The 25,047-nt window shown below is 40.7% G+C and overlaps 1 protein-coding gene across 12 annotated transcripts in view; it reads left to right on the top strand.

Moving 5' to 3' along the window:
* The window catches only part of NCKAP5 (NCK associated protein 5), a 629,163-nt gene that overhangs the window by 296,717 nt on the left and 307,399 nt on the right, over positions 1 to 25,047 (top strand). For all 12 annotated transcript variants that reach the window (XM_083487645.1, XM_083487648.1, XM_083487647.1 and 9 more), the window contains one exon: positions 19,236 to 19,299. In XM_083487645.1, the coding sequence (XP_083343771.1) occupies positions 19,236 to 19,299 (64 nt within the window). The remainder of the gene's footprint in view (positions 1 to 19,235; positions 19,300 to 25,047) is intronic.

Below are 25,047 nucleotides of genomic sequence, written 5' to 3'. Positions count from 1 at the left end.
AACAGGGGACATCAACTGTTTCAATATATCCCAGAGTATTGTCTCAGAGCCCCTGGATGTCTTCTTTCCAATACTGTGAAGACTGGACTACTAGAGACCTATCTAAGACATGGCCTGGAGATCTCAGTGTCCAAGGCAGCCAAACTTGGTGCACTCTACCCTTCCCCTCACTGAGGAGACATATTCCAACACGATGAGCCCCAGCTGCTTGAAAAGTGCCAGTAATCTCGTAATTTGCTTATTTTTTTCCCTTTTTGTATACCTTTTAATGATATGCATATGTAATGTGAATCTTTTTTCTAATAAAGCTAATAAAAAATAAAAAATAAAAAAAAAGAAAAGTGCCAGTAGGTCTGCATTTCTGCTAGTCACTTCTGAAAAGTGTGCCTTGTGCTGTAGCCAAACCATTTTCTGATTGAGTTCTAAGGGAAGTGGCATTGCCTGTATCATCCACTCTACTGTAGTGGTATATGTGGCCCTGGTGCTTTTATCTAGCTAGCCATTTCTGACCTAAGGAATGAATGTGGAAAGTTGCAGAACCAATGACTAATAAAGCATAGTTTTGGAGAAGCCTCAGTTCAGCACATTTTTTTTGGGAGCTGTATCTTCCTGACAGCAGATGACAGAACCGTGAGACAGGTGTAAAATACTCAAGCAAGAGTTTTATTTACAAACTTACAAACACAAAGCGTGTGGATGTTCTCTTTTGCAGGCAAATTCAAACTGCAACTTCTCCTCCTTTAGTACAGTGGTACCTTGGGTTATATACGCTTCAGGTACAGACTCTGCTAACCCAGAAATATTACCTCGAGTTAAGAACTTTGCTTCAGGATGAGAACAGAAATCGTGCAGTGGCGGCGCAGCAGCAGGAGGCCCCATTAGCTAAAGTGGTGCTTCAGGTTAAGAACAGTTTCAGGTTAAGAACAGACCTCCAGAACGAATTACGGTCTTAACCCGAGGTACCACTGTACTCATCACCAGCTGTACCTAATCAGCCTATAAAACCACACCCAGAACTCACAGAAACAGTTCTTAAAATTACAATCATCTTTTCTGTTTCTTTGCAGAATGACTCCTAACAATTTTATTGTCCCTTGAGTTTTCCTCCCATTTGGTTACAGGGATCTTGTTGGGTTTTGCATAGCAAACCTACATCTTATGCAGGAGTTGCGTTCCTTGGGATCACGCCTAAAGCCAACATTGGGTATAGTGAAAACACATTAGGTTCAATGGTGGGTGGGATTGCCAAAGTCTTTTTTCCTGGACATCTGCCCCCTTAATAATAAAAATAAAAATGCCAAGCACATAAAGCTGAATGTACACAAGTTAAATGTTCATAGGTTGTGGGCTTTCTGTACTTGAAACATAGGGTAGCACCTAACCTCATACGAGGACAGATTATTTATCTAGCCCATGTTCTCTATTCTAACTGACAGCAGCTCTCTCAAGTCCCCAACAGTCTTTCTCATCTCCTGGTCCTGTTTAACTGGGATTGAACTTGGGACTTTCTTTATGCAAACTATGCACTCCAAGATCTGTTCCTTTTCTGAAAATGCAAAATGCAATCTCGAATATGAAATCTAGCTTTCATTTTAATTCTTCCTTATTTAAGAGATACAGTCATACCTCTTGTTACATTCGGTTCAGGTTACATCTTTTCAAGTTGTGTCCCGCGGCGTCCTGGAAGTACCGGAAAGGGTTTCTTCTGGGTTTCTCCACTCACACATGCGCAGACATGCAAAAGGATGTCACGTGCATGTGCAGAAGCGGCGAATCGTGACCTGTGCGTGCGCAGACACGGGTTGTGTTCCTTTCAGGTTGCGAATGGGGCTCCGGAACGGATCTTGTTCGCAACCACAGGTACCACTGTATATTGTACTGTGGTATACTGAATTTTCCCCATTTTAAAAAGGAGAGGGTGGTTGAGCTGGCATTCAAATCTGAAGTGTGAGAATTCTGCCCTTGAACATATGTACTATATTTCATTTTGATTTCTCAGTGGTTCAGCAGAGTTATTGGGCTGCAAACACACATACAAACCAAAAACATAATTTCACCAAACTCAGTGTTGACAGTCAAGTTAAGCTGGGGGCGGGGGAATCCACTCACTATGCTCAGCCAGCAGATACTTACTTGATAAAACATTCCTGGCTTGTGGCTTTTTTTGTTTAAGTTTGTTTTCATTTGCTTCCTGTATTCTTATCATGAGAGGCTAAAGGGGAAAGTAATTTGATGGGGAGAAATTCAAAATAAAGGAGATGAACTCGAAAGCTTTACAAGGAAAAAGCAGATTACATCAATGATAAGACATCATTAAAGAAGAAGAATCCTTCAGTTATAGATAGCTGCTCAGTGAAATTTAAAAGCAAATGCATGCAAAGTAGAACTGGTCAGAAGGTTTCATTCAGAACATGAAAGACTCTGAAAAGCAATCTTTTTACTAGACAAGGCAAAACATCTACAGGTGCCCTTGATAATAGCAATATGCTGTTTTCTGGCCCTGTCTCTGCTAAGCTTGTAGAGAAAAATAATTTTCAAATCCGACTATGAGCAGAAGTAATACATTATTAATTGCTTTTCAGTTTTGATAAGCAATTGCCTTGCAAACAGAGAGAAGGGGAGGACCATTCCAGAATGCAATTTCCCTTCAGCTGCTGCTGCTGTGTGTGTGGGGGGGGGGTGAGGATATTCTTCTGATGTCCCTTAAATGAGTGGTTAGCATTAGCAACTATTCAGCTCATCTTTGTCTGTGTTCCAAAAGGGTTGGCTCCTTGTTCCTTGTTCCTTCCTTTCTGAGGAAGTCTTCACAAGGAACACTGGCTGAGGACTTAAGGGGCCTTTGCTCTGACATGTTAAGGGTAGAGCATGTGTTCATTCCATTTGTATTCTCTGAACCTCTGTGTGTGTTAGAGGTTGTGTAGTCAAACTGATTAGCTGAAACCCACTGTTCATGAAACTTCAGTTGCCATGTCTACTCTTCTACTATTCATTCAACCTTTTAACAAAAGGTCTCTGCATTGGACGAGTATTGTGATCTTTCTCTGGTGATGATACCACCACCTAACCTGTTAATTCTGGAGAACTCAGCTGCAGGGGCCGCTTGGAACTCTTGCTGCATCCAGAGAGGACATGACACTGAGGCCCAAAAAATGCAGGTGGAAAAATCTGGTGAAGTGGATGAGTGAGAGGATTCAGGAATCCCTTGGTGATGTACCTTCTGGTGGGGAGAAGTAGCAGGAACATTCTAAAGGCTTTGGCTCAGTAGTAGAGCATCTACCCAACGTGGGTGGCACTGTGGTCTAAACCACTGAGCCTCTTGGGCTTGCCAATCAGAAGGTTGACGGTTCGAATCACTGTGACGGGGTGAGCTCCCGTTGCTTTGTCCCAGCTCCTGCCAACCTAACAGTTTGAAAGCATGCTAGTGCAAGTAGATAAATAGGTACCGCTGCGGCGGGAAGGTAAACAGTGTTTCCGTGCTCTCTGGCTTCCGTCACAGTGTTCCATTGAGCCAGAAGCAGTTTAGTCATGCTGGCCACATGACCCGGAAAGTTGTCTGCCGGCTCCCTCGGCCTGAAAAGTGAGATGAGCACCACGCCCCATAGTTGCCTTTGAGTGAACTTAACCTTTACCTTTACCTTGGCACATAGGTGTCTACAGATGCTCCCAAATGTTACTAGTGTGTACCTGGATTAACATGTTCGCAGCCAGCACACATGTATGTTCATATATACACTGCTGAGAGGTTTAGAATCTTTTGTTGGAGTTACGACATTCTGCGTTCCAGTCGGAGCTGCCATTTTAATTATCCACAATGACATAAATACAGTATCGCTCTTCAGCACAGTGGGAAATTATCTTGGACCCAACTTCTTTTTAAAAGGAGACTCCATTGCTGTTGAGTGAGGTTCCTGGCTTTAGAAATAGACTGGAATCAATAGCAGGAAAGAAAGTCACCAATGCTTTTGAATATTTTTGAAGTATGTTCCACTTGTAATTTAACCACCTACACCTTTCCAGGCCTATTTTCATCCTTTACAACAGAAATTGAAAGACTATTGCATCAACAGTTAACTCTGTACTAGCTTATGTTTTTCATGTTACTATAGGCTAGTATGTATTTGAATAGAATTTAAGCATGGCATATAAAGGGGAGGGATGGCGTGAGAGAGTAAACCTGGTTCTTAAAGGGGTTTTAATGGTAATAGTGTGTTGATAGCCCAGTGAAAAGGGGGTTAAAAAGCTCTTCATTGTATGACCACCCAGGAACACACTGAAGGCCATCTGTGGACTGCCACCCACAGTTTGAGAAGCACTGGGCTACATAGACATACCTCTTAAAATGCCTTTGGCATAAGTTCCCTGTTGACTAGTATAGTGGCGACCCCTGTTTCAATAGTTGATGTGTGAGGGAAATGGATTGAGAAAAATAGTGGCGCAAGACACAAGCTCCTTTGTGTTTGCTTAATAATAATAATAATAATAAATAATACACAATCAGTGAATGTGCTTTGGTTTTTAAATAATTGAGCTCTGAAACGGCAAACTACTTCTAGTGTAACAGATGAGTTTCTGGGAGACTGAAAAAGAAAGGTAATGATCCAGAACACACTGTTTAGATGAATGCATAACATAGAGGGGAAGAGAGCACAGGGAGGCTATAAAGGTATGGATAATATTCTGCTGCTTTACAGAAGGTCAGGGAAGTTCAATCTATTATTCTCAATAATGGTTCAAGGTCCGGTACCACCAGTCTCCACAGGCTTGCAACTCTCGCTTCCTGGAGCAGGCATTAAGATTGTTTTGTTTTGTTCTGATATTGTGTACTTCTAACCCAGCCTCCTGTGAGAGTCATTGAACATGGATGAGTGGCTATTATATGAAGCGCGCATAGATAGATAGATAGATAGATAGATAGATTCATTGCTAGTAAATTAAATGCAGGACTTTGTGAGAGATATATATATCTCACAAAGTCCTCCGTTTAATTTACTAGCAATGAAGATTAATTAAAGAAATAACACACACAACACACACATACACACACACACACACACACACACACACAACCTGATCATAACCCTAGGGAAAAAGCTAATTGATCCAGTCCAGAGCCCAGTGTGCACTCAGTGCAGATGGACTATTTGTGGAAGGACAAAATCTTTGACCGCAAAATAATGTGCCTGCATACCTGCTACTTCCATTCAAGTAATTGGGGCAGCCCTTGTGGGCAAGGAAGGAACGTTTGTATGTACATCAGAGATTGTTTGCCCATAGCTAGAGATTTGAAAGAGCTCTGAAGAAATGCTGCCAAAGTCAGATTATGTAAACTTTCATTGTAATTTCTACAAATGTTTCACCAGAGCAGGACACAGAAGGTAGCATGGATAATGCCTCCTTTTGCCCTTTGGCCAGCTTGGCTTCTGTGGTTTCAGAATATAACAAAATGACCTGTCGTTGTTGGAATTTAAACATTCCTGGCTTCACCTGGCATTTTAAAATGACTTCTATTAGTCCTTATATTTAAGCCCCTTTTTAAAGCCAAGGGGTCTCATGGTAATGATGATAATAAAGTAGAACTCTAAGTACTTGGCAGCTTGCCTAATTGTGCAAATTCCCTCCATATGCTTTTTGGATTGCAGTGTGTTGGCACGTATCATGCAATGCTGAATGCTAATACTAATTTTAAAAGCAACTTTAGGATTGATAAATCAATCACTTGATTGGTAAATCAAGAGAAAGCCGAAGGTTCTTGCAGCAAGGTTGAAGCATTCTAGGTGACCTCTTCCTGCACTTTTTATTGCATAGATTAAATTGTAGATGCCCATATAGCTGAACCTAACAAGAACATCAGAATGTGCACAATGTAGATGGGCTAACACTGTGGAAGCATTAATACAACCAGGTTCTGTGCTGAATTTACATTCTCTTCACTTCGGTATGATACATGTGGGAGTTGCAACAACAGAGATAATTTGGTTTGTAACCTAAGGGTTAATTCTGTTGTTAGTAAGTCAGCTAATCAAGGGGTGGTGGTGGTGGGGTGTTGCTTAACAACCAAGTAGATCATTGTGATCTTTGCTGAGGTAACACGGGCTCTGATAGGCTGTGTGGTTCTGAGGGAGTTTTCATCTGAATGGTTGGATGTCTCCCTGATGCGTATAAGGCATGAAATATAAAAGACAAAACCTGTTTTTTCTCCTTAAATTATACTCTTTGTTCAGTTCTCTTAAAGTTTATTAAGATTTCTTTTCTCTCTGGGCTTCATCTGCATCATTTACGTGACACTGCTAACAACACATTCTGTAATGTTAGGTAACTACATAAGATGATTAGTTAAAACTGATGTCCACTTAGCTAAAATGTCTCATTTTATAGCTGAGCCCCAATCTTAAGGATTGCAGTTAATCACATGCAGTGCGTAATGGCAGTAGTCGCTGGCACTGCTTCCCTGGTTTCCCAGCACTGTGCACTGCTGCTGCTGCATACTGAAAGGAGGAGGCAAGGCACAGTTGCAGCTGCAGAGACACAGTGCCCCGCTGCTACATCTGTACTGCACCTAGCTCCCTGCTGCCCTGCCCCTCTCCTCAGTAACTAACAGTGATGAATGGTGTTGGGAAGCCTGGGAAGCAATGCTGGGCTGCCCTGCCAGCCACTACTGCATAATGGCCTGCATATGCATCTCTGTTTATCTGGATAAAAAGATAAATTCCAGTGGTTAGATGGAGACCAGATGAGCGTTATGATACAGACTGAGATTTAGTTGCACATCTGCATTTGCTGTGCACTTAGAACTCTTGACACAATGCATGGAAGTTTGTTGCTGGGCCTGGTTGCTAGTGGCTGGGTTCCACAAAGGGGAGGAAAACTAGATGATGGTGGTGGTGGTTAATTAGACTTATATACCGCACTTCAGCAAGAGTTCCCAGGGTAGTACACAGCACAAAATACAAGATAAAACACAATAATTAAACCAAAACAACAGAACAACGACCCCGCCTTCTGACAGATACATTTAAAAGGCTGTAGGATATTAATTAGCCCAAGGCCTGGTTGAAGAGGAGCGTTTTTGCCTGGCACCTAAAATTTATATAATGAAGGCGCCAGGTGAACTTCTTCAGAGAGAGCATCCCACAAACGGGAAGCCACTACATGTGATCTAGTTGCTTGCATATCTTCTTGTCTGGATAGCAAGAATAGTTTTATTTCAAGTTCTGTGTATCTTTCTTTTAGTTTTTTCTCTCTCAGTCAGTATAACCTTTTCTGTTTTCAGGGTGTGTAAATGGATATGAAATTTAAAAGTAAAAAACAAACAAAACCCCTTTTTAAAGAGCTTTTCTATCAGAAAAACAAAGGGCGTAACATTTACTTATACTCGGCTGTAACAACATTTTGCATCTGACAAAGTATTGGCTGTGCTCTCACACTAAGCAAATCCGTCTTCCAGAATCTTTCTGATGTTTGTGGCATCAAGATGCTTAAAACACCTGACAGGTTACCACAAAAACTGACACTGTCTTTTCATGTTGCTTCTAGTACCCATTTTCCCACAGTTACCAACTTGTCCGTCCGCCCAACACATATTCTAGCAATGTTAGCTGAGCAATTTAAATGTTTCATTAGAAAGGGAAGCTGACAGTGTTTCGCTGTCAATATAAAACCACAATATCATTAGATATAATCCCAGTCTGTTGGGTAACACAATAGGAAATCACAGGGTTAGAATGCAAATTATTAGTTCATTCATAAGAGGTGTAAAGTTGAGCTCATCAGCATAATGCCGGGTCACTGGAATCGAGTGACTGTAGCATTCAAACAGGAAGCAGCATGTAGCAAAGGAACACCAGAAGCTCTCCTCCTGATGCCAATCCTGGCAGTCTGAACTGTGATCAGTAAGGGAATTAGTGACACAACTGTGTAGAATTGCCATTTAATAATATAAGGCAATGTAGCACTTTGCAGCTTGCAAAGCTATAGACCAGACATTGTGAACTACAGCTCCCATCAGTCCTGACAATGGTCAGGGGGGATGTACAGTGGTGCCCCGCAAGACGAATGCCTCGCAAGACGGAAAACTCGCTAGACGAAAGAGTTTTCCGTTTTGGAGGTGCTTCGCAAAACGAATCTCCTATGGGCTTGCTTCGCAAGACGAAAATGTCTTGCGAGTTCCTGCGGGTTTTTTTTCCTCCCCCCCTTTTTCTAAGCCGCTAAACCGCTTATCAGCTGATCCGATAAGCCGCTAATAGCGCTAATCCGCTAATCCGTCAATGGGCTTGCTTCGCAAGACGAAAAAACCGCTAGACGAAGAGAATCACAGAACGGATTCTTTTCGTCTTGCGAGGCACCACTGTAGTTCACAGCAGCTGGAGGGGCCCGAATTGGGTACCCCTGCTATACCTGGGAGAAAGTTCATTGAATTGAATGTGTCCTACTTCTGAGGAGACTTGCATAGAATTGCACTTTTTGGTGGCCGAGTTAGAATTTCTTGCCTAAATATTGGCAATAAATGGGTGTGATGGTTATGAAGACACTTTTATGTATCATTGTGTGTGTGTGTGTGTGTGTGTGTGTGTGTGGTTGTGCTGTGGAAGTTGAGGCAGAAGAATTCTAGTTGCTTTTTTTTTTTTTTTTTTGCTGTAACTGAAAGCTAATTAACTGCAATATTCCTAAATTCACCATCTGCTTAGCAAGGAGCAAGCAGCACCTGTTTACTGAGTAAACACAAACGACTTGTATTTATATTACTTTCTTATCTCACAGCAGTTAAGAGAAACGGCTTGTTAAACTGGCATACAAACCTTTAATTCATACTGCTTGTTAATGTGCTTAATCACAAGATTGAAAAAGTAAGCCTGCAATTCTTGGAAAACATTATGTTCTGTATGCCAACCCTAGTAAGTATCCCACATTGGCAATCACATGATTAAGATCAGTTAAAAGGTCAACTGTTAATAAAAGCCTACTGCCTTTCTCTAGATTGCAGACACCAGGAGCATCCTGTTGCAAAAATCAATACACATTGGTATTAATTAATTGGACTTTTAAACATAGTGTTGGATGTAATAAACCCATTACGTACATAAGTTCTTGGAAATTATTAATCAACAGTCAACTCCTGATTTAAAAAAAAAAAAAATTTATTGCATATGAAGCAGCGAGCCATCTCTGTTATCCAATATCCATCTTGCTTCATCACACATGTATTTTTATTTATTTTAATAATTTATATACTGCATAACATCAAAGTTTCTAAGTAATGCACAACAGGGATACAGCCTAAAGGCAGTTACATTTAATGGTAAAATCAGAAAGTCTCCCTTAAATTTCCTGTGGAAATAATAATAAAGTCTTCACCAGGAACTCGGAGGGAGCCTGTCTGATCTCAGATGGAATGGAGTATCATGAGATTGGGCCCACAGTACTGAACACATGGCTCCAGTGGATATGAGCTGGGCATCTGAGCCATGGGGGGACATTAACAGTGACCCCCACCAGAAAAACAATGATTAAACCGGGTGGTCTGTCTTACATGCTTTAATATTTTCTTCCCCTTTCTTCCTGGGTGGTTTTTAATTAATTGGTCTAAAGAGGCTCTGGAGTAACCTTTTCCTGAGAAGACCAGACAGAAAGTAACATATACAGTGTCTCTTTAAATTTGATACTATATGGACGTGAAGTAGTATGTTTTCTGAAAACAAGTCCCTTGGTGTGTTTCTTATGGGAAGCAAACAAACAAGGGGGCAAGGCAAGGCTAAAGAAAACATCACCCGCACAAAAGGCAAAACCCACAACAAAACTACATGTTGTGTAGTTATGCACTTCAAATGTTGAACTTTTGCTGGATAAAGAACAGTTTGTTACCTGAATTGTTTTATAGCAGGGGTGGCCAACTCCCAAGAGACTGAGATCTGGCAGTGATCTACCCCTTTTTTTGGGGTTCAGATCAAAGTTGTTGAGCTTTTTTTTAGGAAGGAGGAGGGCCATTTTGGGGGGGTTCAAGTAAAAGTTGTTGAGCGCCATTTCCCGCTGCTATCCTGGATTGTTAGATATCCTGTAGACTGTCCCCTGGACAGATGAGGCTGCTGATCCCTTATTTTCAAATCTGAAAGTTTACAGCTATGGTTGTTGAGCTTCTTTGGGGGTGGGGGCAGTGATCTACCAAAAATGTCCGGTGATCTACTGGTGGATCATGATCTATCTGTTGGATGTTGCTGTTTTATAGCATTTATTTTCTCCCTTCCTTAGTCCAGTCACCATTGGCAGATGGTTCTAGGACTCACTATATTTCCACCATGCCAGGGCTCACCCATGTAAGAGCTGATCCACTGGTGTAGGAGAGGATAAAAGGCCCTCTTGGCGTTTACTCCGCATGTGGCACTCTTGTCACTGTAGTTCTTGTTTCTTTTTTTAAAAAACAAAAAACTATCCAAAATGCAGCAATGGAGACTGCAATCTGCAGTAGAAGGGCCAGTAAGGTGAGAAGGGCAACTAAACCCTTGCCTTGTTTTCTTCTGGGAGAAAAGAATGGAGGTAACTGTATTTCTGGTATCATTTGCTCTAAATAGTCTGTTTCTAGGTTTTCCCCAAGTTGCCTTCATCTTTTATATACAGTGGTACCTCGGGTTACATATGCTTCAGGTTACATATGCTTCAGGTTACAGACTCCGCTAACCCAGAAATAGTGCTTCAGGTTAAGAACTTTGCTTCAGGATGAGAACAGAATTCGTGCTCTGGCGGCGCGGCAGCAGCAGGAGGCCCAATTAGCTAAAGTGGTGCTTCAGGTTAACAGTTCCAGGTTAAGAACAGACCTCCGGAACGAATTAAGTACTTAACCCGAGGTACCACTGTGGTTAATGTGTTGGTAGCCAAATCTGGTTTCAGCCGTGAAGTGTTGCATCCGAACCAGTGCTTAGGCTACGTTTTCCTGCTCCAGGAAATGAGGAACAAGGCTGGGCTCCTTCAGACTGCATGCAGCAGCACAGAGCCCCATGCACAACTTGGTTTGCATAACTATGATGTATGGCTAGCCTTTGTTAGGCCAATTGCCATTTGGCTACTGTCTGGAGTTAGCCAACAGGCTACCAGCTGACACCTCTTTTCTACCAGCTGACACAAGTCTTCAGCATGCTTTAAATATTGTAGGATAGCAACAGTTATTGACATGCAAATGACTTTTTCCAGTGCTATATTCCACTTTGGAGATTAAAAATCCAGTAATGACTGTTAGGACTCCTCTAGAAGGTGATAAATCATGGCTAATCGTTGAAGGAAGAAAGCTGTAGTGATTGTGTGCTAACCACAGTCCTAGTTAAACTTGTAAATTAATTAATTGTGGCTGCATCTCCTTGGGCTGGATTCTTATAAACTTAATGAGAACAATCATGGTCAGTATTTGCTTGTGGTGGCATGTATGGCATTGAAGGCAGCAGCAATATATAGTGTTTTAGGCTAGAATAAGCACTATGCAAGAGCACTGACTTCCTGGTTTTGGATGTGCTGCCTGTCAAATGATGTGGAGAAAACTAGGTCCTAGATACTTTCAGTGGTTAAAGAGGGCTTCATATTAGTGGGTATTAATAAAGAGAGAGAGTGTGTGTGCACTTGAACAGCTGTCACCGTTTATTATTTTATTTTATTTTGCATTGTGTAACATTAAAGTCTGTCCTACGTTAATTTAGGCCACATTTTACTTTGCAAAACACAGCTTACCCAGACAATGAAGGGCATTTCCTTACCTGACTTTTAAAAATAGTGGCATAGCACATGGGTGTTTTGTAGCTAGACAAGTTGTGTACATGACCTCATTTGTTGTTAGCCCAGGAGGGTGCCAAAACTTCCTCAGTTGTTGCTTCTTTGTCGTCCTATTTAAACATGCAAGACTTCACAGCTGATGTAACAGAGCACAAAATGTTAAGTGAGAGGATGCATTGAGAGATGAATGCATTATGCAGCTTTGATTGCATAAAAAATATTGTGCAATGTTCCTTTGCACCATGAAACAAAGTTACAGGTAGTTTTGAGCCTTACAGTGCAAACTGAATCATGACTGCTCATGATTCCTGCTGAATTTAATGAGGCTTACTCCCATGTCTGTGGGGGTTAGGATTGCATGAGGGTTAGGATTGCATCCTAAGGCACTATTGAGTAGCGCAAGGGTGGAGAACCTGTCAGACCCACTGAGACAGAAAGTTTCCCCACCCCTGGTCTAATGTATCTGAATAAAAGCAAGAACCGGCCACTGAGATTTCTCAATTGGTTTTTCATAGAACTGTAGAGTTGGAAAGGACCTTGAGGATCATCTAGTCCAGCCCCCTGCCACACAGGAATATGCAGCTGTCCCTTACGGGGATCAAACTGTTGCTGTTGTCAGCACCACACTCTAGCCATTGAGCTATCCTGCTCATGGGGTATGCTTTCCCAGAGCTATGTAAAATGCACTGAAAAGCCAGGTACCCATTATTGTACAGTACATTTATATATTAATATTGTCACAGGAGCCTGAATTATTAGAATCATAGAATCATAGAGTTGGAAGAGACCACAAGGGCCATCGAGTCCAACCCCCTGCCAAGCAGGAAATACCATCAGAGCACTCCTGACATATGGTTGTCAAGCCTCTGCTTAAAGACCTCCAAAGAAGGAGAATCCACCACACTCCTTGGCAGCAAATTCCACTGTCGAACAGCTCTTACTGTCAGGAAGTTCATCCTAATGTTTAGGTGGAATCTTCTTTCTTGTAGTTTGGATCCATTGCTCCGTGTCCGCTTCTCTGGAGCAGCAGAAAACAACCTTTCTCCCTCATCTATGTGACATCCTTTTATATATTTGAACATATTAAATGATGCTAACACACTTTTCTTTTGTTGAAGACTTTATTTTTATTTTTCAACACATACATTCCAAGTACTGTTAACACTGAGTTGACTTATACATCTCAATGAGCCAAGGTACTTTGTTAGGAAGGAGTCTGTGAGCTTCTCAAATCCTTCTCAACTACCCCCATTCCTTCCTTGTGGCTGTGAGGAAGAGGCTGGGAGATTTCATTTCATTTGCTTCAATAGCCCATGGTTGAAGTTGCCTTGTTTCAACAAGTCATAGTTAATCACAGCTTGTTGCCCTTCAATTCACTCTTCTTTGCGCCTCACATTCCTTGACTCCTGCACTCAACTAACTGGGGATAAATTACGTTGAGAGGGAGAATCCAATGTCATTGGAGGCCTGGCTTGGTATATAGTTTAAGGTTTTTTGTATGTAAAGTAGAGCTGTAGGCCTCGTTGCGAAGACCTAAGGGGCCTGATAAATCCCCCACACATTATGTTTGACGTCCCTGTTGTAAGCAATGGTATGGCTTATAAGGATCAAGCCCTGCAGAACAGGACATAGTTTTACTGTGCAATTGACTTATTGAAGGTAGGCCTGCAATCTATTTTTGGAATGTGTAGGTCATAGTGTCAATAACTGACTGTCAATTCCATCAGATTTATTTTACATATTTGCCTTATTATGTTCCGTTTATCCCTTCGCATTCCTTTATGTCTTGTCCAGTCATTTTTGAGGGACTTACTCTGGAGCAGAACCTTGCACTGGCAGATGACACCTTTTTATCTGATGCTCAGCTCCTGAACCATGTGCCTAACTGGCCTTACAAGTTTTGTTTCCTAATTAGATGAGTTGAGTTTTTATAATGAGAGGAGTCATTAGAAGGCAGGATTAAAAACCAGCCCTGCTTTTAGGGTTCTTTAACATACCTGCCAGCATTATGGAGATGAACGATGCCCAATAGGTATAACTGTTCATGATTTTGCAAATGGCATAATCTATTAATGTGAGCTTATTAGTGTGCTAATGGAGATACACTAAAAGCAAGACAATTCTCGGAAGCAGAACCTTGGTTTTGACAGGTAAAAATGGAAGTCCTTTTTCTTTTAGCCTTGAACAATTTGCCTGAACTATTATTATACATTTGTATGCTTGCATAAAAGAGTGCATGTATCTGGTATGACCCTTTTATAGTTTGAATTTTTGCTCAGAAAAGATTATCTACTTTCAGGATCCTTACCCCAATACCCCATTTTACTTTTGGAGCAGAATAGAGCTTGCTACATGTAGTATATTCATTTTAATACAACATCTGAGATACACACACACACACACACACACACACACACATATATAATTCACTCTGTGTCACAAAAGGTATTTTCTTTATTAGCACACACAATTGCTTATGTGTTGATTTCTTCACTTCTATAAAGATTGTTTCAAAGCACAGCTGTATTTCGTGTAAAAATCATGAATATGTTGGAATAGTGTAGTAGAATTTTAGTGTGTATGTGTGGGGACAGGATAGGAATTTCTACTAATTCCACGAAGTATGCTGTTGGTATATATTGGAGCTAAGATGATATCTGGAACAGGACTGGTGCCAAGGATTTGCCATTTGCTGGGGCCCTACACCCCAGCAGGGAGGTCACTGACAAGAGACCCCTAGATTTGCTGCATTGAGGAGCTAGATTAAGTTGGTGTTTGTGGAGTGTGTCGTTTCAAAGGTCCAGCAAAACCTGGACTTGACACTGATAAAAGAGAGGTTAAGATTTGAGTACCAGTTCCCTCTACTCAAACTGACTGGTCCCATTTTGAGTTTGGTGCAGCTCCATTCAATCTGTATCTTCCTCAAAATAGGTCTTGCACCCTACCCATTCCTATTTCCTCACTTTCCCAAAGGAGAAGAGATTTTGTAGCATGCACAACAAGCAGCAGAGGGATAAGTTGACCTGAGAGATCCCTGTGGAGCCTTAGCATGGCTGCACTGGGTATGCAAAATGTGACTTCTGCCTGGTATTATGAGACTTGCATGGCAGTGTTCTGATCCAATGCCAGATCACACACAGAAGGAAGCATGGGTTGGTCAGGACCATGGATAGTTCCAAGTTAGCCACTTGCTCCAGCAAAGGTTGAGAGCAGACTGAGCCCTTTTAAGCTCCTGCTCTTAGACTACCTCTCTTGGGTTCCACCCGCTTGTCACTAACTCTAGGTTCTTAAAGCCCATTCCTCTAAGAGGGGCACTCTGTTCCCTAGCCTGGTGCATTCCCTACATTGCTGGACTGTAGAGGTACTGGGGGAGGTATTTGGTTCCTCAGGTGAAGGTAAAGATCCAAATTCTCGCCCTACTGATACAGGAAGTTCTTCTGGGGGCTCATATTCCTCAGCCTTGGACTCACTTGTTTCCTGATCCTTCAACATCAGGTTCAGAGCATCTGATCTGTCCCCTTAGCTTGAAAGTCTGCAGCCTCTGACTCCATGTTGTAACCACTGCTGCACTCTGGGCTTGTAACATGCATCCATGGAGAAGATCTTTATGATTCAGTTCTGTTTTTTCCTTGTCCCTCTTCCTATTCACCATGATGTGGTCTCAAATAGCATGATGGTCCACTTCAGAAAAGGGTGTTTGTCTGTTGGCCTTTCATGCCCTATTTAGTCTGTCTTCTATTACTGTTGTCCTTGTGCTACAGAGGCATACATGGGTGTTTTATTGCCCAGGCAAATATATAGGGAGGGAGGAGACACAAATAAATTTTAAATAATATTTTGTTTTTATATAATTTGTGAAGCCCCAAGTCTAGCACTGTTGATTTCTATAGATGCTTTAAACTCTGTTTATGAACCTTACAGTTGATATAGAACTTTAGCTAATGAATTATCCAGAATCACAATTGACAAAACATTATGGTTGTCTTTTACATTAAGTTTTCACTTTTCTTTAATGCTTGTTTTAGGATGAGAGATGGACAATAATTTCATATGGGACAAATCAAAATACTGGGCTCAGTATTTCATCATGGGGATATTGGACTGAATTTGTTGACCCAGAAGCAGTTAAATTGAATCATAAGTGTAGTACTCTGAAACATTTTTAGTTTCAATTGACTTAAGTTGACTTATTTTGTGTATAAAATCAGCTTAAAGAGTGCTGCTTGATTTTGATTCTATACTAAATTTTTGCAGGTGTTATTCAAAATAAAATAAAATTAGCTTTTGTGGTCTAACATTCAAACTTTTGATGCAACTTGAGAGTGCTGGATAAAACTGAGGATTAAAAAAATCAACAGCATTGTGTCAGAAAGTGAAATGTTATTAGTGAAGTTCAAATGAGGTTTCGGGATTCTCAAAGACTCTGGAGACATTTAGCTGCCTTTCCTTTCCTATGTAGAATTGAATAGGGGCAGTCAATCAGTGCTTTCACTTTCCTCATGGAATGAATAAAGCTGAGGCTTTTATTTACAGACAGCTGAGATAAAGGAAAGGAACTGTGTGGTGGCCTGCATTGTTTCTACCAGCTATAATCTAATGTTGCTTCCACAGTCCTCCTCCCTGCCCCAGATATTTTTTTCTGAATAAAGAGCTCAAGGAATAATTCCTTTGGCATTAGTTTCTTAGTCCAAGATTATTCACATGTGTGAGAGTTGTTCCACTACAGCCTAGAAATGACTAAAGCAGCAAACCAGTACAGAAGCACAATTTGACCATTGGCTAGAACTAGCCGTACAGTCTATAGCTGACTGCTCAAAAGTAAGCCCCCTCCAGTTCAACTGGACACACTTTCAGGTAAGAGTGTATAGGATTGCAGGCTAAATCCCCGAAACATGATCAACTGCTTTATAATTTGCTTGGGTCAGCATTTTATGCAGGGCATCATTAAAAAACAAACAGTAAATGAAGCTGGTGGTTGCTAATATACTGTGAGGTGCTGAACTTGCAGTTTATAGATTGCCCTTTTTAATGAAATAGCATCAAGGTCTTAAAAAAAGTTTAGAGCATGATTTATAAATCTACTTTATGAAAACCCCACAGCCACAGAAGTTTCTTTTACCATGTACCTTGTTCGGTTAATAGCAAGAACAGAAACTTTATTCAAAACTTGAGAATCAAAACAATGGTTATTGTAAGTGACATTCAGTATTTATACTAGCTACAATTTTAAGATACTGAAAGTCTGGAAATGGAAATGGAGAACCATGTTTTGTTGACTCCCCCACCCTTGAAAAACAAAAACAAAATAAAAATGCTTTTAACTTGCCTTGTAATTTTTCTTTTCCATGAAAACTCTGTAGAATTTGGGGGCATTATTTTAGATGGATCCTTAGCAAATTGGTAACAACAAGAACAACATTACAAAAGGTATTCATACAAACTGAGAGCCTAGGTATGTGTACAGAGTTTCTTTATGAAGTGTTGAGATACACAAAATATGGCTTGATAATGAAGGGAAAACTGCATATAAGAATTAAGCAGCATGTAAGAGTGGGTAAATTATCAATCAAAATAACATACTAAGGACACAGAAAAGAATAGAATGAAGAATAGAATTTAATTTGCATTACTTTTTTAAAAAATAGAGGTTCCAATTGCTCTGCAGACATAGAGAAAATGGGCAATAAATATGTAAGAAGCTAATTTATTAACTTGGTTCCTGCCTATTATGGGGAAGACAAGGAGACTAGTTTGCTGTCTGAAGACATAACTTTTCAAACACAATGACTATCAGTTGCAATGTATCCTGTGGATCCTCATAAATCTCTATAGAGCAGGCTTTTTTATTCCTCACTCTGCAGGCTTTTTTTTACCCACAGCTCTTCCCAACAGATTGGTTCACAAAAGAGCATTGCTGGCTCCGTCTTCTCACTCGTACTTTATCCAGTCCTACGCAGTGGGGTTCATTGGCAGTGAATGTGTCTAGGAAGGAGTTGCTGTCAGCATTGTTGACACTTTCAAAGAACTTTCTTGTAGAACTGTCAAGGAAGTCATTATGGTGTGCATTATTTGCATCGTGTGTTTTTTAAGTATAGCGGTTGATTCCAAAAATTTATGTTGGTATTTGGGCAAGATGCACTTAGAGGTACCGTTGACCAGAAGCAAGCTGAACAAAGTGATACTTCTCTCAGAGCTTCTTGAGTGCTCTGGGCAAAGTGAGAATGTTCTTGGGAGTTTAGCAGGTGGAGGAGACTCTTGAGAGTCCCATGGACTGCAAGAAGATCAAACCTATCCATTCTGAAGGAAATCAGCCCTGAGTGCTCACTGGAAGGACAGATCGTGAAGCTGAGGCTCCAATCCTTTTCTACCTCATGAGAAGAGAAGACTCCCTAGAAAAAACCCTGATGTTGGGAAAGATGGAGGGCACAAGGAGAAGGGGAGGACAGAGGACGAGATGGTTGGACAGTGTTCTCGAAGCTACCAGCATGAGTTTGACCAAACTGCGGGAGGCAGTGGAAGACAGGAGTGCCTGGCATGCTCTGGTCCACGGGGTCACGAAGAGTCGGACATGACTAAATGACTAAACAACAACAAATCTTGAACCTCTGTGGAGCTATCTTTGCCTGTGAAACCTGTGACTGTTAGGGAAGAACACATGTAGGGAGGGAGTAGGAGCATGGCGGCTAGTCCCACATGTAACCACTTGATTGTACAATCCCTACATGTAGTAATTTGCCATGGTTTTTTGTATGGACTTATGGGTACAAACTTTTATGGACATGCAAAATGGGTATATAGGGATGGCTGAGGGAACATGGAAAGATGGGTCCACATTAACTCAGCCATCTGTACAATTTCTATGCATTTTCAGGCTTGTGTACATGGTTTAGGACCATATATAGGAACAGTACAACTCCTGCTGCTCCCCAATCATGCATCCTGTTTTATTCTCTTAAGATGCTTTGAAATGAATGATACAGAGATGGAGTTTCTTTTTAAAAGAGATGGGTTATCATTTCTTCTAAACTTCATATTTTTGGTATTAAAAAAGTTCATGGTTTTGGTCTTTAAAAAACACCTTTCAGTTTGCTTTTAAGTCTACTTTACTTTTGTTGCAGAAGTTAGGGAAGTAAGTGTGTTATCACAGAGTAGAATAAAAGTCATATGCAGAACTATAGACCATTTATTAAACAATACTGTATACCAAAAGTGGAGTTTTCACATACAGTTATGATCGCAAACCACTTTTGGGTTCCCACACCCTGGGAAATAGTAGGTGCTTATATGTATCAATTTCGCTGTCAAGAAATACAACAAAAGCATACAAGTGCTTTAAAATATATGTTATAAAATATGGCAGATAAATCAGTTTCTGCCAAGGGGGGTTGCCGCATTGATGAGCAAGAATGCTATGGTGACATACAAATGATACATTTTCCCAGCTGGTGAAAAATGAGCTCCTTTTTATGCTTTTCTTCTTTCCACAGGGAGAAGCTGTCTGTGGCTCGTCTACAGCAGGAAGTTGCACGAAGTAAGAGTGACAGAACAATGGTAAGTTTTGGCTTTGCATTTGTGATTTGTCCTGTTCCCATTCAGGCTTCACACACACTGTCTTTGTCTGTGATTACAATCAAAATGTAAACGTTCGATTTTACAGATGATGAAATCATAACACCGCTTAGAAAGAGATCACTTCTTTTGATAGCAGGAAGTGGTAGAGAATCCCAGGAAAACATTATCGGCCATCATAGTGGCTTGCTTTGACTGCTGATGACCATATGAAAAATCATGCTCATTAGGTGCATAAATAGGCAATTTTAAGATTGAAATCAGATACACTTCATTAGTAATTAATCACCCAGTGCTAGCTATGGAGAATGGACAAAGAAAACCATGGAAACATGTGAAAGATTGATCATGCTCATTCTTAAGTCTTTCTTTCCATTCACCTTTTCCATACTCCATGGAAATCATTTTCCTGCTGTTACAGTGTGAAGCTAGAACTTGGCAGTAGCTTCGTTTATAACTGTGACCACAATTTTAGTGAGCCTTCTTGCACTTTTTCTTTCTATACAATACCTTTCTGAATGTAGCCTGGTTGTGTTGGTCTCCCCCCCCCCCCCCAAGATGAAGATAATGTTCCTGTGTTGGCTAAGTGAAACCCAAGGATTAAAAACAAAAGGCCCCATCCCTCTCTGTCATTTCTCATACCCATATACAAGCATGCATTATAAAATGCAAACACAAGGTCTTGAACTGGCAGTCTCTAGTTATGATGACCATCCAAGCTCTTAACAAAGGCAGTACTACAAAGATCGGCCAGTCCACGATCAAGGAAGGCTGCCTCTTTACAGTGGTAGGTCAGGTGAGGTGACTGTTCCTGACTGCAGTTAAAGCATCAACTTTATTGCTTATTGATCTTCTCAAGAGATAGGCTCTTCATGCCTGCTACACTTTGCCTTTCCCTTTACAGGAGCTGCAATACACTTGATGGTCAGGCACTAGCACCAGTTAATATATTACTGCATTTAAACTGCAGAAATATGAGTGACCTACTTCTGATTCACTGTAAAATAAATTATATTTGAAGTGGGACTTATTTTTCTTGCAGTGATTTGGAAGCACACACACACACACACACACACACACACACGCACACACGTTCGCATCTGTAAGTTCCATCCTAAACACTAATTGCATGTTTGTTGAAGTTGAGTTCTTATTTATCGGTATTTCATACTTCACTATCTTGTGTTTGCCCTTCATTTGTCAATTCGGTTTCGAATGCAATTATTAGGTAACACACAGTTTCTCAAAAAATGCAACTTGAAAAACGAGACATTGCACATACTTTTGTAAACCAAGAAATCTTTAATAAAAATATGTTTAAATGAATAAATAAAATCACTTAAGCAATAAGAATCTAAGGTCAGATATGGGGGCTCCAAGTGTTGGTTGGCCAGAAGTGTCATTCATCTTTATGCCAGGGGTACACAAATGCTACCTTCCCCACTAGTAAAATGCAAAAGTCTCTTCAAGGAACTCTCAAGTGGGCAGAAGAGAAAGTACTTCAGTTCACAGTGTGAAAACACGCATTGTCACTTCACAAATTTTCTAGCTGGTATACACATTAAAATGGAATAAATATAGTAAAATCTAACATTAAATTCCAAAACAGCCACATGTAGGCAACGTAAGAAAAGAAAAAAACAAGCCATGAGTAAATCCCACTGAAAACCACTAAAAAGCACCCAACTGTCATCTAGTGCAACGTAGGTTGGAGTCATACTGTTTTTAAGTGCAGCTTGTGGAAGAACTTACCTTTGGCATTGCATCCTAATGCCTGATTGGGCCAGGTGCTGTTGTAAGGATTTGTCAGTTTCCTGAGTTTCATCACACCATGGATTGGCTGGAGCATGCCTTAGGCTGCTGAACTGAGTGTTAGTAGTGACTGCTTGAACAGAAGCCGCAGCTGCAGCAGCAGGATGCTAATTGCGACCAGCATCTTTCCCAGTGTAACCACTTGTGTGGCCTGGCTGTGGCAAATATCAGTGCTAGGCCCTCTGATGATGTTGACTCTTAGCCCTCAGGCAAGAGTAGCTGCACCCTGCTGTTCCTGGTGCTCAGTGGTAGGTCTGAACTCACTGAGGATGAAAAGCAGCAATGAGCAGGCACCGTGATTTGAACCATTGGTCCCTTGCTTATAGGTCAGCACCAATAAATCCATTTACATGATTGTTATTTTCTACTGATAACAAGACTCTGGTTAAAAAGGAACCCATGCAACCTCTGGGCTAAGAGTCTCCTAAAGCTGTGTCTGAATGTAGACAATGGCAGAATGTAAGGATGATCTAATCGAATGATAAGGTGTATCTAATCTAATGATCCAATAATGTATATCTGGTCTATGATACATTGGGTGGTTCTTGAATTCATTTTGGTAGACTTCCAGTAATCATTCTATCAAGGAGGGTTCCTTAATATCACATATGTAATTGTTTAAATAGAAAGTTCATTGGAACTTTCCGTGTTCAACACGATTTGTAAACAGATGAAGTGAAAAGGGCCCTTTTCAATTGTGACTTGTAATAGTGCATTTATTGTTGGCTTTTTAATATTTGCCACCTGTATCTCTGCAACACCTGTAGATCTGGAGCAAGAACGTGTAGCATGAGAACTTTTTGACCTCTGTGTCTTGCACTTTCCATTTGTCCCAAGATTTTCATGCCTTCATAGAAAACAGTTTCTAGTTTATACTGTTGCTTTCTCAACATGAATAGTGTTAAGAACATGCTGTGTGGGATTTCATTCCATTCGTACAAGGTTTGGTGTTAATCTCCCTTCTGACTATAACCAGCTGAACATTTCATCTGTAGCATTTGTAAGAAAGAAAAGGTTGTGACACTATGCCAGGTAGCACACTGAAGTCACTGCAGCAGAAATTAGTGGACCAGTATAACAGTAGCATTTGCAGCACAAAGGTGGTTTCACATACCTGTCAAAAACAGTACATGCTCATACTCAGAACAAATAAGTGGCACCTGTATAATAGTTGCATTTACAGAACACATTTCTTGTCAGAGGGGAAAGGCTGTTCAAGTTTCCCTGTATCTGAATGTGACTCAGATTCATTTTGAAATGCCATGGGCCACTTGGCTCTGTCAGGAAGTGGCATGGTTTGACAGCCCCAGATACAAGAGAAGGAGGAAGGAAACAGAAATGAGTAAGATGGGGGACTGGAAGGTGGGCATAAGATAATTATTTGTGCCTAAGTTGGTGAAAGGTGGAGTTTGGAAGGTTGTCCTTCTCAGTTTGCCATGCCTAGTGAGCATCTTGATGAAGATTGGCATCTTGAGGTTGCAAATACTGCTGCCATTGCAGGTTGGGACTAGCTATAGAACTTGTGCTGGGGCAGGGACCTGCACTACCTTTAACTGGCATGGCTTTCCCCCACAGACTTGTGTGGATTGTAGTTGGGTTATAGTTGGGTTAGATCAATGTTTCCCAAACTTGGGTCTCCAGCTGCCTTTGGACTACAATTTCCATTATATCTGACCACTGGTCTTGCTAGCTAGGCATGATGGGAGTTGTAGTCCAAAAACAGCTGAAGATCCAAGTTTGGGAAACACTGGGTTAGATTTTTAGCGCTATCACTTACAGAAATACAGTGTCCCAGGATCTCTGGGAAGAGGGAATGGTTGTTAAACTACTTTGGCTGCATTGTGGACATGCCCTTAAATTTGCATGTGGCCACAATTCAGCAGACAATTACATGCACATTATCTGTTGTTTTGTAGCTAGTGCTATAACTTGACACTGCATTGTTTCCTATGGTAGAAAAACAAGAGTGTCTTCAGTGAAACAAAATACCCAATATAACTGAAGAATATAAGCAGCCACAATTATTATTATTATTATTATTATTATTATTATTATTATTATTATTATTATTAATACCTGCCCTTCACCAGTAGGTCCCAAGTCACATGTGTTTGTAATGATTTATATTTTAGCACAAGTCAGATTATCAGTATTATTTCATCTACTATTTGTGGCTCATACTCCTATTCTTTGCATATTTCAGAATCCTATGTCTTCTCCTAACAACATTAGCTCTTATTGCATTTTCTTTGTCCATTGGCCTGTAGCATAAATTATGGCATTCAAGCTATTTATTTATGAAGGTTAAAATGGAATCAGTTGTGTGATATTCCCTTTCATGTTGGCGTAGATGTCACTAAGGGTGGGCCTTATTTGCTGTGTTCCCCACTGTGGGTTTAAGTGATACAAAGTGATTATCGTGGCTTCTTCTCTGTATCCATCTAATTCACACCTGCACCCTTTTGTAGAAACACACCATGTTAACTGAATATGAGATCCCAGCTGAATTGGTCCCCTCCCTTTTCGTAATCCTTCAGCGTTAGATTGATTTATGAATGTATCAGATTCTTTGTTAGCATGTAAACCTCTAATTAATTTAAAGCCCTCCTGGGAAAAATTAAAGCCCTGGTTAAGACTTTCAACAGGCTCAGATGGTGCTAATAATAGGAAAACAAGTTATATTAATGAGTTTCAATGTGATCATCCCTATGACTGCTGTACCATAATTTCTGGCAAAAAAATATAGCCCACTATATTAAAAAAGAGGAAAGAAAAAGGTTGAGCATACAAAGAACCCTAAATAAATTGTGCTGTGCCATTTGAGATGCTACTTCTTTGAGTTCTTGAGAATTGAGTTATTGAGAGATATAATGAAAAGTCTAGATTATGAAAAGCCAAACCTGATTGTTTATCTAGCAAGATTAAACTTTCAATAAAAAAAAAAGATGGGGGGAAATGATTTTTCCTGGGAGTTTTTGTTTAATAAGGTGCCCTTTTGAAAACATAACTGTTACGTTCTGACTTCCTGATATATCGAATGGCGCAATTCATATGCTTTTGGATATACTCCAGTTAATATGTATCTATTTTTGGGTCCTATGCCAGCCAGTTTCATTACACTGTGCTTATTAAAAGGATGCATTACATTAAAAAAAAAAATGCATTCACATAGAGTCATTATTTAAGTGTCACCTTAATTGGAGAATTCTGCATTGCCTGGTTTGGTGGAAGGGGGAGAATAGTAATTTTCTTTAGTGAATTTTCCATCTAAAAATATTTGAAATGAGCTATGAATGATACAGTACATTGAAAGGGGTTAGTTCTAGGGTCAGCAGAAGACTGCTAACTTGGTCAGTGCCTCCCTTTCCTTTGCATATGCTGAAAAGTCACTCTGGATGGTCCCTAATTTGAGGAATTTCCCATTGAAGCACACCTATGGTGCAGCCCACACTGTTCAAGGGAGTCAACTGTACACACATTTTGGGGGGAAACACTTGCTGATGCAGTTTTGTCCCCACCCCTGTGTGTGTTCAGTCTGCACACAAAATGACTGAAAAATGCTTAACTGGGCAAAAGATTAGAGAAATTGTGAAAGGTGGCTCGTAAAGAACTAAAAACCAAGAGTTCAATGGGACTCTGTGAAAATTGTATAGGATTATTGGTGGAATATTAAACTGGGGAAACCGTAGAAGTGTAAGAGCTAGAGCAGGGGTCGGCAAACTAAGGTCCGCGGGATGCGGCCCACTGGGCTTGTTAATCCAGCCCAAGAACCTTGTGGACCCTGCCGCCTGCTCAAGTCAGTCCCCGCGCTAAACCGCCGTGGCTGACTTCCACAACGCTGGCACGGCTTCGGATTGGCTGCAGGAAGCTCCCGAACGCTGGAAACCCGGAAGTAAGTGCTCTAGCTTCCAAACAGTT

The sequence above is a fragment of the Podarcis liolepis genome (assembly GCF_965112155.1).
Source record: "Podarcis liolepis genome assembly, chromosome: 1".
Classification (NCBI taxonomy): Eukaryota; Metazoa; Chordata; class Lepidosauria; order Squamata; family Lacertidae; genus Podarcis; species Podarcis liolepis.
Note: the sequence above shows the minus strand (reverse complement) of the source record. Positions and strands in the feature narration are given on the sequence as shown.